The sequence below is a fragment of the Lampris incognitus genome, chromosome 2, assembly GCF_029633865.1.
Source record: "Lampris incognitus isolate fLamInc1 chromosome 2, fLamInc1.hap2, whole genome shotgun sequence".
NCBI lineage: Eukaryota > Metazoa > Chordata > Actinopteri > Lampriformes > Lampridae > Lampris > Lampris incognitus.
In genome coordinates this window covers 29,901,028-29,915,694 of record NC_079212.1, presented here as the reverse complement: position 1 = coordinate 29,915,694, position 14,667 = coordinate 29,901,028, and the positions used below count along the sequence as shown (strand labels likewise).

General features: G+C 41.9%; 2 protein-coding genes across 2 annotated transcripts; both read right to left on the bottom strand.

Moving 5' to 3' along the window:
- Positions 1–1,103: 1,103 nt before the first annotated feature.
- zmynd12 (zinc finger, MYND-type containing 12) lies at positions 1,104–7,228 on the bottom strand. The gene is given in 8 exon segments (XM_056299244.1): positions 1,104–1,237; positions 4,010–4,083; positions 4,085–4,101; positions 4,231–4,353; positions 5,012–5,181; positions 6,029–6,200; positions 6,893–6,934; positions 7,199–7,228. Coding segments are annotated over 8 exon segments (708 nt in total). The 3' UTR covers positions 1,104–1,157.
- Positions 7,229–9,721: 2,493 nt separating this feature from the next.
- LOC130107723 (epithelial membrane protein 3-like) lies at positions 9,722–12,642 on the bottom strand. The gene is made up of 5 exons (XM_056274448.1): positions 12,487–12,642; positions 11,391–11,478; positions 11,183–11,285; positions 10,856–10,996; positions 9,722–10,449 (listed from the first exon to the last, which is right to left on the bottom strand). The coding sequence occupies exons 2-5, from the start codon at positions 11,466–11,468 to the stop codon at positions 10,274–10,276; spliced, it is 498 nt and encodes a 165-aa protein (XP_056130423.1). The 5' UTR covers positions 11,469–11,478; positions 12,487–12,642; the 3' UTR covers positions 9,722–10,273.
- Positions 12,643–14,667: the final 2,025 nt, after the last annotated feature.

Sequence of the window (14,667 nt, the reverse complement as noted above, 5' to 3'; positions counted from 1 at the left end):
AGGCGCTTGTCCTTGAAGACTGTTGACACTGTGTGAAATGGTAGTGACCTAGTAAAACCCTCTGTTGAGACTATCTCAGCAGGGAGAATTTGAGAGAAACTCGCTGCAGTATGTTTGTTCTCTCTCCATACATGTAATGAATAGAATACAAGTCACTTAACCATGAATAGAACCTAAGTGCAAATTGAATTTTCTTTTACCCAGGTGACAGTGTGACTGATCTGTAAACTAGTGATCTCCAACTATGTACAATCTGGGGTGCAAAGTATTGAGATTTTATCCTAGCCACAGATTGCACCCGCTGTTTACACTCGTTAGTCCCAGCCCACCCCACCCGTGTGACTGAAAGCATGAGCAACAGTGAAGTCGCTTGGTGGAGTGTTTGGTCAGAATGAAGACCTGCATACTGTTGGTCCTTAGTGGCACATACTTTATGACTGATTTAATAAAGAATTGTTGTGAAGGGTTGTAGTTGTGAATAAGCACAAATCAAGTTCAATCCATCGTATCAGCAAACATCTGCTCTGCTCAAGTGTCTTTGAGCAAGACACTTAATTGCTGTAACCATCTATCAGAGGGGCTGTTTTCTAGCTGACCCTTCACTCTGGCATCCCTGTAGAGGGAGGGTGGGCAAGGGAAAATAATTTCTAAAAAAAATTAAAGCATCACATTGTTAAGTGTACTGTGAGTTATATACACAACTGTCTGGAATGGATGCTACAGCTGAATAAATTGAATATTATCTTTGTCCTGAGCCTTCAGCAGGTCAAAAATGCAACCCCATTTCCCCACACATGCTTTAGGTGAAACAGTCACACACTTCAAAAATACAGAAGCATCATTGTGCACCCAAGTGCATATAAATGCTGGAAAACAAAACTGAAATTCTGACCACTCAACTTTAACCCGATATAATTTAATTTTCCCTCAACTATTGAAAAATTGGGAGTTAAAGAGATAGAAAAGAGTTTGTATGGCGCCTATGTGTGCTTGTTGACCCCCATCTTGTCTGCCCCCATCTCCCCTCCCTTTGCTGTAGTCTCAAAGACTCCAAAAGGTCTGTGGCAATAAACCCATACATATTCATTCACTCACGTTTAGTATTGCTGCCTAATTCTCTCAAATGGCACGCCCTCCTAGGTACTTCATATAGTCAGTCATCTAAGATCTGATTGCTGATGCATGACTTTCCCACAACTGTGATGCCTGCAGGTATAGTGTTCTTGTATTGAAGAATCTGGGAAAGATAAAACACACACCATGGGCTGCAGTGAAGAATATCAGGGCAGTGGCATCAATTTCCTTTAAGTCCTGCCAAAGTCTTTATGGCTTTACCAATTAAGAGTTAATCCAGTCCCCAGACAGCAGCACACAGGAAGTGCACATGGAAGGTGCAATGTGCAAATGTGTCATGGTGTCAAACAGAAGGGACTGGGTGTCATGTAACCTTGTCAAGAGCCTCGCCTTCTGGGGATCTCTTCCCAGGAAGCAGAGCATTGCAAGGGAGAGGGCCACACAGGCAATATGAGCTGTGTCTCCTCTGGATGCATTTTCGTCCAACTCCAGCATGGCCGTCAAGGTCTGCTCCACCTCAGCTTTCTGGGCTGGATGTAGGGTGAAGGTAAAAATGGATACAGAGAAGCATGCACATAAGACTGTGCATATGCTGTATGCACATACTATATTCATGTAAACCCTGGGTATAGGCAAGCTAATCTCAATGGATTAGTTAAACGACTGTCAAATGATTAAGTGTGAGATGTTGGGAGGTCAACATTCAATTTGGGTCAGTCTTTAAATGTTTGTGTTTTGTGTCAGGATGTTCACCATGACCCTGATGGGAATGGTAAACACAGCGGCAGGAGGAAATCCCATCAGGGTTCAGGTGTTAACTAACTCAATAACCAGCCACAGCTAGGTCATGCACTTCATCAGCTGGCCAGAAGGTCTGCCAAATTGCATTGCAGCTAACAAGCTTAGTGTCATAACTAGGGCAGCTGTCGCAAGAGATAGTAGTGATGGGGATTCAGCACGGCCGGAGATGTGTCACAAGTGGTCTTTAGTCAGCCCCCACCATGTGGGTGTAAATCTAGGGTTTAGCTTTCGTATAGCGCGGCAGGCTAGAGTGGCTAAATATAGCCCCGCTGACCTTGTTTTTTTTTTTAGTGATATATCAACAGAGCTCCATGATGTTTGGCAGATGGAGAAACACTGGTGATGAAATGGTGATGTCATCCTCTGATGCTGCACAGAGCACAAGTGGTTGGATGATATTGCAGTTGTGTGATTGGCTGAATTGGCCCCACTTTACATTTTGATTCCTTTACTATTAATTAACTACCCAGCAACCACATGAATGGTTAATTATTACAACATACAAAACTAATGTGTGGACACATTAGTTTCACAGTCTTGATACTTCACCACAATCCAGTAATATGCAGACAAATGGACAAGTGATTAATAATGAACCAGCAATAAAAGTTAGGCTACAAAGTCCAACATAGTAAGATAGACTGACATAACCTATATCCCATGCTCTCAACCCACACCCCTCAGTTCTAATGCAGAATCTCAAAATATTGGTACAAAACTGCACCACACTCACTGTCTTAGAAAAATACCAATTCTTTAATTGGTCTAAAAACATGAAACTTTGTATTCATATAAATATAGTATGTAAACACACACACACACACACATATAAATATAAATCTCCCTCTCACCCTTTTTCGGGTGGTGTGTGTCTTCCTCAAGCTCAGGTCCTTTGGGAGTTTCAGGGTTTTGTGCAGTATCTTAACTGTAGCTAGGACCGCAGTCTTCCGGAAAGAAGACCTCACATGTTGTTCCTGAAGTCTGCTGGAGCCACTCTCCCAGTTTTGGGGTCACAATCCCTAGTGCTCCTATTACCACTGGGACTACTGTGGATTTCACCATCCACATCCGATCTAGTTTTTCCTTCAGCCCCTTGGTATTTCTCTAGCTTCTCATGCCCTTTCTCCCTGATGTTGCTACCGCTAGGGTTTGCTACATCGATCACTACTGCTGTCTTCTGTTCCTTGTCGACAACCACAATGTCTGGTTGGTTAGCCAGCACCTGCTTGTCAATCTGGAACTTGAAGTCCCACAGCTCTGCCATTCTCAATCACCTTTGGTGGTGTCTCCCATTTGGACTTGGGGACTTCCAGTCTGTGTTCAGTGCAGATGTTCCTGTACACTGCACTGTCCCAGCCACTTGGTGATGCCATGGACAAGGCCCAGTTTATATATATATATATATATAGATGTAGGAAAAAAAACTTTTACTACATAGCAGTACAAGCTTGTTTTGTGCGTCGCGCACTCATCAGCTGCTAATATGATTCAACTAGCATTAGCAGATGAGAGTGTGACACACAAAACAAGCTTGTACTGCTATGTAGTATCATATTAGCATTAGCAGATGAGTGCGCGACGCACAAAACAAGCTTGTACTGCTATGTAGTAAAAGTTTTATTTTCCTACATCTATATTGATATTCTGCTCTTCATTTGTTGAGCACTTTTATCAACATCATTGACGGTTAACGAAAAAAACCTGCTCTCTCTCTCTCTCTCTCTCTCTCTCTCTCTCTCTCTCTCTCTCTCTCTCTCTCTCTCTATATATATATATATAAAATCAGCCCACTTCTATTCTCAAAATATTTAAATGTACTATTCAGAATTTGTCATGTTAAACAATTCCCCTTTTAAACTTATTTTAATTACAAATTACTTATAATGCCCATTTACTACACACACAAAAGCACTAGCTTTCTAATAAAACTTTTTAAACGTAGTAGGTCAGAATTCTTGGGAATTACTACTGAAAGAGTACAATCTGCAATTCTATAGTTTGCTACAAACAATTACATATAATACTACTGCTACTACAAAGAATACACTCTTAAGAAATGGTAACTATCATCCTTATAGTCTAATTCAGGAAAACACATTCATGTTTTTACTGTTTGATGTGAGGCAAGACTCACCAAAAGAGGTTTCTGGTGAGATGGTGGAATTTTGGAAACTTTGGATGTGGGTCTCAAGGAGGTTTGTCAGATGAGTGCCAAGTTCTTGCCACCTACAACATGGAGAGCAATAGGGGTGCAATGCATTGTCAAACTACCCAACTACCAATCAGAGTTTTGGTCTCAGTCAAAGGAGAAAAATACTGTAATGTGTTTTTCCGTGTTTTTTTTCCCCCCAATACCTCAGAGTACAAGGAATGGGCAATAAGCATCTTTCCTTGTTTCACGAACACATTGGCCATGAGGAAGTAGCCACCAAAGGTGATTGTGCTGTCCAGCCCATACTCCTCACTGGCGTAGTACACCTTAAAACAGAAGAGAGGAGACGGAATCCAGAATATGAATCAACTTCATCTTAATTACAAGATTTTGTATAATTTCCCTTAATATAGCAAAAAAAACAACAACAAAAAACGGACATGTACAGATGTCATGTATGTTGCAAAAGGAAAAAAAAAGGGAAATTCACAGCAGACAGAACACAGAAGATACACAATGAAAACATTCGCTAATATTCCCGATGGGATTCTACACCAGTTTAGTGAGTTGGTGTGATGCAGAAATATCATGGTGTTGGTTGCTGGCACATACTCAGGCTAATTTGGGCAGGTGCAGGACAGAAGAGTTACACACATCTACCAGAAAAATAAAAAGAGTCTTAATTCTCTGTGTTTCACTCCCATAGGGCATTTATTGACACATCAATATTTCCATCCACCAAGGATCCTCTTCAGGATCTCACAGTCAGCCCACACTATGGGAGCTAAATCCTCAGTGGACCGACTATTTTTCAGTAGAAATATGATGGTATCTCTTTGGCTCAAGAGTCAAAACTCCAAGAAAGCACAGGCAGTGTTCATAAAGTGTTTTGAAGGAAGAAAAAAATAATGGGTTTTCCTGATTCATTCGAGTCAACACAGCCATATTCTACTTAATCTAAACACTTCTGATTATGGCACATACATCATTGGCCAAGCAAAACAAGGCTTCCTCCAGGTTGCCCTTGGCGGTATAGAGGCGCCCCAGGGTCCAATGTAACTGCTGGCAGACATCCTTGCCACAGTATGGGTTCTTCATCACTGTCCACTCTGCATGAGACAAATACTCTTGTGCAGGGCCTAGAGTACCCATTCCTGAAAATGTGTGCACGTACTTTCAATGTTCTCTTTTTTTATTTCAAAGTGTTATGTGTAATCATACTTGCATCCTGAACACTGTTATTCAACAATGTAAAAAATGACAACAAACCAAAGCAAACAAGATGAGGAAGCAGATACACAGCGTGTTTGGCATCATCTGCCATTTTCAAACGCTCCCATCACTAGCAGCAATTGCTGTATAGTTTTGTGTGGACTAGGAGTGCAAGTCAAGTCTTTTGAGGGACCAGGCATTGAACAAAAACAAACAACACAACTGGCCTAGTTCCTGTGTTTTTGAATGCAGAAATCTGTAGAGAGGGGGCGCTGTGAGTCATTATCTCATTTCAATCAGAACCATACAGCAAACCCTGCTTAATTTTACTAGTCATATTATGCTTTATTATAGCTGAAAAAAATGAGACATAGTACTTTTAAAAGGTTATTTTTGAGATATTTACCACTTTATTAGATGATGGCGAGGACAGACAGTAAAGCAGGTAAGAGGATGTCATGCAACACAAGTCCTTGATCAGATTCAAACCAAATCTGAGACCACAAGGTAGGTGCATCCAAGTTTCTGCAAGTGAGAGATAACTCTAACCCTTACCCAATTTGAAACATAATTCTGATTGGATAAATGATAGGACAGCCCAGGGACATGTGAAATATTGATCTGAGAACATCTCTCACTTGCAGAAATCGGGAGAACTCATGTGTTTAACTAGTTGAACCACCAGGACTGCCCTTAGGAAGATAATTTTGATCCATAAAATCTGATAAAGAGAGGATGAAAAATATATGGGGAAAAGGGCAGGGATTACTGGTTATACTTCTTCCTTACCAATGTTGGCCTCAGCCAGCAGCAGGTATGCGAGGACCAGAAGTACAGCACGGTGACCGTGGAGGCCTATGGTAGAGCACAGGAAAAGCTGAGCAGCAGGAAGTGCCTACCTGTGTCTCCCCTCAAGCAGCTTGGTCTGTGCCACTGCCCTTGAGATCTCAATCACCTGCTCCTGGACAGACAAAATGGTTCCCCTACATCCGGTTAGCAACAAATATTGAACAGCTGCGAAAAAGATTGCTTTCACCCTTAAAAGCTTCTTTAAATTTTCCTCCTATGCTTTGTGCCATTGATCATTCATTCTGATAAAAAAATATGGCAATAATTGTTTATATTGTTTACCATCCAACAGCTATACTGTACCATGAGCTACCTCCAAAATAAGAAAAGGTAAAGTTGAGGTATAGCAACTCACAACATGGAAACCACTTGTATGTAGGGGAGGGGGAGAGGGGGGGTTGTGGCATGGTGGTCCATTGGTTAGCACTGTTGCCTCACAGCAAGAAGGTCCTGGGTTCGAACCCCGGGGTTGTCCAACCATGGGGGTCATCCCAGGTTGTCCTCTGTGTGGAGTTTGCATGTTCTCCCCGAGTCTGCGGTGGATCTTCTCTGGTTTCCCCTACCATCAAAAAGAAACATGCATGGTAGGGTTTATACTCCTGTCTGTGCCCCTGACCAAGGCAATGGGAAAAGAACTGGAGCTGGTCCCCGGGTTTAGTATGAAGGCGGCAACCCACTGGTCCTAGCTACACAGATTACAGCTAGGATGGGTTAATTTGCAGTAAATTAATTTCCCCAAGGGTACTGATAAAGGGAACTTAATATGTAGGATGACTGTGCATATGCATACAACAACCATCTCACCTACTTAATTAGTATCTGGGTGTGGTGTATATCCTGGTCGGCCTGCAGGGTGTGACAGGGCCCCGGGTTACGAATTGGAACAAGCAGCTGGCAGATCCATTCATGGATCCCCACCCAGTCGTGCTCTATGTCACGGGGGGGAGAGAGAGAGAGAGAGAGAGAGAGAGAGAGAGAGAGAGAGAGAGAGAGAGAGAGAGAGAGAGAGAGAGAGAGAGAGAGAGAGAGAGAGAGAGAGAGAGAGAAGAAACCCAGACAGGAACAGGACTTGGCTGCATTCAAAACAACATTTTAAACAGACTCCCTCACTTGTTTCCTTCCCTCCCTCCCTTCATTCATTGAGTCCACGTGTGAAAAATATTTTTGGATATTAAATTAATTACAATTTATTTCATGGATAGTAAAATGCCCAGTTTTGGTCTAGCAATCTAACCACAAATGAGTATCTATTTACTCCATCATGTTGCAAACATGACTTGTGGTCTAGATCTAATGAGGAGCAGTCGCATTGTGTTTCTAGTAAGTTGGTAATTAAGTTTCAGGCCAACTCAAGGCAAATTCAATAACTCAACTTGTTTCATCCAGACATGACACATAAGCTGGACAGCACAACCAAATTAAGTGCAACCATGAAGCTCGTCTTGTGTGATTAAAAAAGAAGCAATCAACATTAGCTACTCCCACAAATTTCAATTTGAATGTGTTTATGCACGAGCTACTTTTCCATTCTGGTGAGTCTTTTGAGTTTACAGAGGGCATACTAAATTGTATACTATTACATAACTGCTCTGTAATCTTACTCATCTGGTTCTCTCCTTACATCTCGTCTTCTGCTTCAAGCTGTGGAAACTCTTGCCTTCCCCGTTTTTTTTTCTCCCTCCGCTGAGTGAGTTCATTCCAGTATGTGTTTTTATTTTCTTTCTTTCTTTTTTTTCACTGACTGGAGCAGACTGCCTGTGCAATGGCCACGTCACATCAACGATCACACTGACAGTGCGTGTGTGTGTTTCTAGTGTTTGTATTTCAATGTGATTAAGTCACAATGGTCTGAAATGTACAGTGCCTGAACAAATCAGCTTGGCTTCTAAGGAGCAGTGAGAGTGCAGGTTCCCATTCAGACAGCAACCCCCCCCCGCCCCCTCCAAGAATTTGACTCAGCCTGCAAAATAACAAGCAATAACTGTGGGTATTAGCTTGGATACTAGCCAGTCAACAGTCTCGGAATAAGTTATGGCTGGTTAGACTAGCTGTAAAACCATTCAGCCCCAGGTGAATCAGGCAGTGATGACAATGCAGGCCTGTACAAACTAAACTGACTTACTTACTTTTGGGACAGAATTAAATTCCCTTGCTCTGACATAACAAGCTGAGCTCATGCCCACTTAAGAATGTCCTTTTCTCTTTGTATGTTTGCTCAGTTGCATGGTAGTTAGCTCCAAGGCAGAGCAGACTATTAACCGGCAGACCAGACCATTAATCAAACAGCTACCCACAGGGCTGTTTACCTCCCTTACTTTTGTTTTGTGGTGTGCTAAGGGTGCATTTCTGTCTGCGATTTATCAGATGCATGCATGCATACTTGCATGCAAAAAAAAGCATTCTGGTTCAGAAAGAAAGAAAACACTGGAGGAGAAGAGCCAGTGGTAGAAGAGGTAATCTCCCCAGAAGAAGAAGGGTTTTAGTGCCTCATCCCTTTAAATCCTGACGGGAAAGCCTGCCACCTAATGCCGCGCTGTGCTCCTCCTCTTCTCGACTCTGCTGCATCTCTGCAGGAATGCTCTGCGTCCAGATTTACCAAGGCTGTGCCTGGAATTGGTATTATTACCGATCACATGAACAAAAGCTGTTGTTGACCAGCTCGTATGGAAGAGGCGTGTGCTAGCCCATTAACAGTCACCGTGAGCGAAAAATGATCCTTCGTGGTAACTTCACATCGATCTATTTCTTGATTTTTTTTTTTTTGTTGTTTTTTTTTTGGACAGGCTTGTGTTCTCTCCAAGCGTGCTCGACGGAAAAACAACAACAAAAACCAACAAAAAAAAACCCCAAAACGAAACAAAAAAAAAACAAAAAACCTCGTGAACACTGCCATCTAGCGTAGACTGCATCCAGGTCTATACATTTTCATCGTGGGGGAAACCGTAGCACTTTTACACATTTTACACAACACCGAGAAACAAAACTAAAACGTTGCGCAATGTACCGAGCACGTAGCTAACGCTAGCCACTACAGGCGGTCGTTCGATCATAGAGAATTCAAACGCGCCGCTTTAAAAAAATACAACAATAAACAAACCGGAATTCACCAGTAGAAAGTGACCCGACACTGCGCACCGCAGGTGTGCTGGCTTTCCACAGTTCCCAACTTTTTCCAACCCCTGGGGACTGCGAGAGGATTTACCGTCGAGCTCCCATTAGAAATGTGAAATTTAACGTACCTCGCCATTGTTTTCAAGCTCGTCGGCGGGAGATGGGGGGGGGGGAACCCCACTATGAACAAATTAATTTCCTGTACGCTTCCGGTTGCCTAGGTTACGACCTTCCGCTTTTCCTCCTTGGTGGTAAATGCAAGATTCCGAGATATTGTATTATAATATGATTTCTGTTTTAACCCTCTGAATGTAGTTTCTCAGAGTTAAAAGCAGATATTCAATATATTTTATTATTCAATACAAAATACTAATGTCATGCTGCGATGCACTCTAGTAACGACTGCACTACTCTGTGCTGATGGGGAAGAGCTATACACTGGATTAGATTGAAAATGTCAGATTTGTAGAAAACCAGTTAGTTTGGTGAGATTTACAGTCACTAAAATGTGAGAGCAGAAAATATTGTAAAGAAAGTTTTATTTTTAAATTGGAGAGCAGAAATAAAAAATACATTCATTTTGTGAACTTGTAATTAAAAAAAAGCTGAAGCAGCTACTAGACAGATAATATACATGAGCTTTGGGTAGAAAAATATTTCCAGTTTGCTCAAGAGACAATTAAAAAAAGCAACTTAAGCACTATGTAAAGTAAAACTATGTCAGAAAATACATAACACTCCTTTGGTATCTGGCTTCATCGGTCAATACAAATAAATACTTTTAAAAATAAACATATAAAAAATAGGATGATTGCCTCTTGTTTTTTATGTTGAGGCTTCAAACACTGCTAAATAAGGCATACCATTATTTACCGGTATTGCTCCCGTTTACTTACAATGCATAAAAGCTAAGCACATAAGCTAAAGCTTGGACAGCAATTGCAGGCAATGTGTCAGATCATTCTCACACTTGGCTCCTTCTTTGGCAGCAATATCACTAACCTCATCAAATGATAATACTTCAATGCTAGTTCTTGTTTTTTAAAACGGTTGCAGCTGATCATGTTTTCCCAGTCACTCCTTCTTGCGCAGATGAATATATATGACACCACTACACAGCAGCAGGGGGACACACACCCAAGCAAGGATGAAGCAGTAGCCAAAGTGTCCCGCGCTCAGTTCTCTGGAGTCCTGAAGGATTTCCTTGTTGTGTAGCGTGTAGATGAGAGCTGCTGCAAATGCCGTCAGACCTTCAAAGAAATGTTGGAATAGTCAGGGAGCGTGATGGAATATTAACCAAGTCTCCTTGAAACTGCACTGAGACATGGTGAGCAAGTTACATTTAACAGATGCAAATGTTTGTGTCCAAAGCCTGTCTGTGTCCAAGAAGATGTGCTGCCTCAATAAAGCTCTTATGGTATGCACAGTGATAGTAGCAGTGCCATGTGGCTGTTAAAAGAGCATTTCCGCAATGTGATATAAATGTGTATAAAAAAATACCTGAAGTTTATCATTAAATATGCCTAAAATAAAGGAAGGATATAAATCAGGGTCATCATTTTGTCATCTGTGGCTCACTTTCAATTGAAATCACAGCTTGCTATATATAATAAGTCATTGCAATGGATAGTGTCACATTTTTCAGTGTTAAGATACCTGAAAAGATTTGACAGAAGCCAGTAAAGTAGAAAAGTCCACCCTTGGACATGGTGAACAGCTGTCCCAGGAAGACCATGAAGGAGACGGAAGAGAAAACCACTGACAGGACCATCAAGACCTGGACTGACTGAAGCCATTCTGCAGAAAACAATTTCCAGCCAGAGAAATAACACTCAATTTACAATTTGAAAATCCAGTTTTTGTTATTCCCATCTCTGAGAACAAACTGAGCCACATTTATGAACATCGCTAACCCTTTCCCAAAAACATAAATTCTCAGTTTGTGCCATTGGGAGAGATTTAAAAAAAATGTGGTTTTTTTACCGCTTTCTTTGGTAGAAGCACACAACCAGGTTCCTGTGTCGTTGTCAAACCTGCAGTTGTACCACAGGTCTGAATTCTCCATCCCATCCCATATCCACCAGGACTGGAAAGACAGTTAGGAAATAGCAAAAAATACTGAGGTGGGTATATTTAAATTCAATTAGGAACTTATTTGACCTTATCTGATGAGACTAGATTTTATGAATACCTTCTCCATGGTGGCAATCAACAGCATTGCCAGGGTGATTAGGTGCAGAAGGGTCACAAACATCAGCAAGTAGGCCATGTTAAATCCCCTGTCGTAAAAAAGTCATTAAAATCTAGTTTCCTGTCTGAAAGGTTCCAATGTAAATCAAACTTAATCCTTGAAATGCTGAATGGAAAATATGAACCGCTAGACAGAGTATAGCCTGTGTTATGACAGGCCACACTTTAAAACAGTGTGCCAGTGAGGTTTTGACGGGCCTGTGCGTTGGCACACTACAGTGAACCTGTACTGGAATAAATGGGCGAGGCCTGCTGAGATCAAAATGGTGTCAAAATATTTACTCAATTAACCTCTGTGGGCCAGTGAAAGGTGGGTTTTTCATACACGCAGAGTACACAGTGTGTTACTGAGCATACACCTGTTTTTCATTTAAGCGACTCTACTCGCAAATTTGGGAATGAAAATCGGCTTGGAGAAAAGAAAATGACTTTTACAAAGTTATGTGAAATACCATGTAAGTACACAGAAAGAAAAGGCACAGTAGCTGCGTTAACAGTTATTTAAATAATTGGCAAGAGACTTGAATTGGGAGATAGAGATAAAGAAATTGCCTATCTAGATTTTTATCTATAGGAGAGGTCCAACTCTTATAGATAACCCTGAGTCCACCACCCAGAGGATGGGTGGTGGACTCATGATGACGGTCAAATTATGTCATTATACTAGATTACATCCATCATGTTCAAACAGTGAATGAATGGTTATTATTCAGTGAAATTGTCTTTAAAAGTCATTCTGGAATCATGATACTGATGATTCTATGTTCTATTCTATGTTCTATGTTGCTCTATATAGCATCAAAACTTACAATGATTTTGGAAAAAGAAAAAAAAGAAGACAATACAACTTATAAACAGTGTGTGATAACTTCAACACATAATGACTCTTTTGGTAAAAGCCATTTTTAAATGTTAAATCGGAACCACGTGTGGTGCCAGAGTCACTACGAAGTCAGTTTTGCTGCGAATGCAGTAAGCAAATGGAAACGTAGCTCATCAAGAGGGAAATAGTGCAGATAAAGTAAATATCAGCTTACCTTGCCTAACTTCTCCTTCCTCTGGATCAGACGGACCTCACCGAACGGGCCCACGAATGCAATATTGAGCCCCTCTTGGTGGTCCCCTCATTTCAACTCTCGCCACACCTACCTTATTTTCTCTCTCTCTTTACCAGTTTCCACTGGGAGGAATGTGGAGTTCTCAAAAAGAAACTCTAAACGCCCATTTCCTTTTGGTAGAACAGGGCTCCCATTTTGCTCTCTCTCTCTCTCTCTCTCTCTCTCTCTCTCTCTCTCTCTCTCTCTCTCTCTCTCTCTCTCTCTCTCTCTCTCTCTCTCTCTCTCTCCATTCCCTCTCTCTCTCTCTCTCTCTCTCTCTCTCTCTCTCTCTCTCTCTCTCTCTCTCTCTCTCTCTCTCTCTCTCTCTCTCTCTCTCTCTCTCTCTCTCTCTCTCTCTCTCTCTCTCTCTCTCCATTCCCTCACGGTGCAAACGCACCATCCAAAAAAAGACCCAAAACGAGACCCGCCCATGCGCAGCGGAGCCACTGGCCTGACCACATGAAAAGACTTCATTATAAACAGCGCCTTTTGGGAGCGCTCGTTGGTACCTACATAAACGATACCACTTTTCGTCATCAGGGTAGATAATATGTAGAATAAACAAACACACACACACACACACACACACACACACACACACACACATTACATAGCCTGGTATTGCCCCTGTGACTGTTTGACACGGATAACCTCGCTTTTTTTGTCACACAATTTAAGTGAACAGAAGATGTGAGGAGGGGGATGAATGTGGTCTACGTTGAAAACAACATATTTAAACAGAAAAATAACAAAAACGACAGCAGTTCAATAATAGACGAAACCTTGTCCAGACGATGAAAGGAATGCCCAACCTTCAAGGCCTGGCTTATATCAAGTCAAATCTTTAGCTGACAAATGGCGGTATTATTTAGTAAAATATATTTAAAACGTTTTATTCATTCATTCATTCTTCAAACCGCTTATCCTTACTCAGGGTCGCAGGGATGCTGGAGCCTATCCCAGCAGTCATTGGTCGGCTGGGAGACACCCTGGACAAGCCGCCAGTCCATCACAGGGCCGACACACACACACACACACACACACACACACACACACACACACACACACACACACACACACACACACACACACACACACACACACACACACACACACACACACACACACTTAACGGGACAATTTAGTGCGGTCGATTCACCTGACCTACATGTCTTTGGACTGTGGGTGGAAACCGGAGCACCCGGAGGAAACCCACACAGACACGGGGAGAACATGCAAACTCCACACAGAGGACGACCCGGGACGACCCCCAAAGGTTGGACTACCCTGGGGCTTGAACCCAGGACCTTCTTGCTGTGAGGTGACTGCGCTAACCACTGCTCGATCGTGTCGCCCTAAAAAACGTTTTAGTGTGTTGAAAATCGGTAAAACCACAACTAAATCATAATTAAATTCTGCTTAATTCTACTTTCATCTCATCGCATTTAGTGGGACTTTGCTGCCCTCTTGTGACGGATTTGTGGTCATAGCTTTGACTGCGAACGCCTAACGTCGCCATAGGATCTCATCTCATCTCATCTCATCTCATCTCATCTCATCTCATCTCATCTCATCTCATCTCATCTCATCTCATCTCATCTCATCTCATCTCATCTCATCTCATCTCATCGTCAGCCGCTTCTCCGGGTCGGGTCGCGATGGCAGCAATCTAAGTAGGGCACTCCAGACGTCCCTCTCCCCAGCAACGCCCTCCTGCTCCTGCTGGGGGATCCCAAGGCGTTCCCAGGCCAGATTGGACCCTGCAGTCCCTCCCGTTGCCATAGGATATGTTGTTGAAATGCTTATAAAGACAACGTTGAATTAAACATAAGAGATTACATTTTACATTCACATACATAGTTATGTTTCATCTTGGCGTAACAATATTTCCTATATGCATTTTTTCGAGAAAATTACGTAATTTTTTTTGTTGCTGTAATTGTTTAACTTTTTTTCACAAGCTGTTGTACCTTAGCTACTCACTGAATGTAGAAAATTACTCGTTACTTTGAGTTGTTTTGAATTTACACTAATCATTTCGTAATTGCCTTTATCATAGAGGAATCGATTATTATCGACAGAATTAACACAGCCGAGATCATAATCAAAATTTCCCGTTAC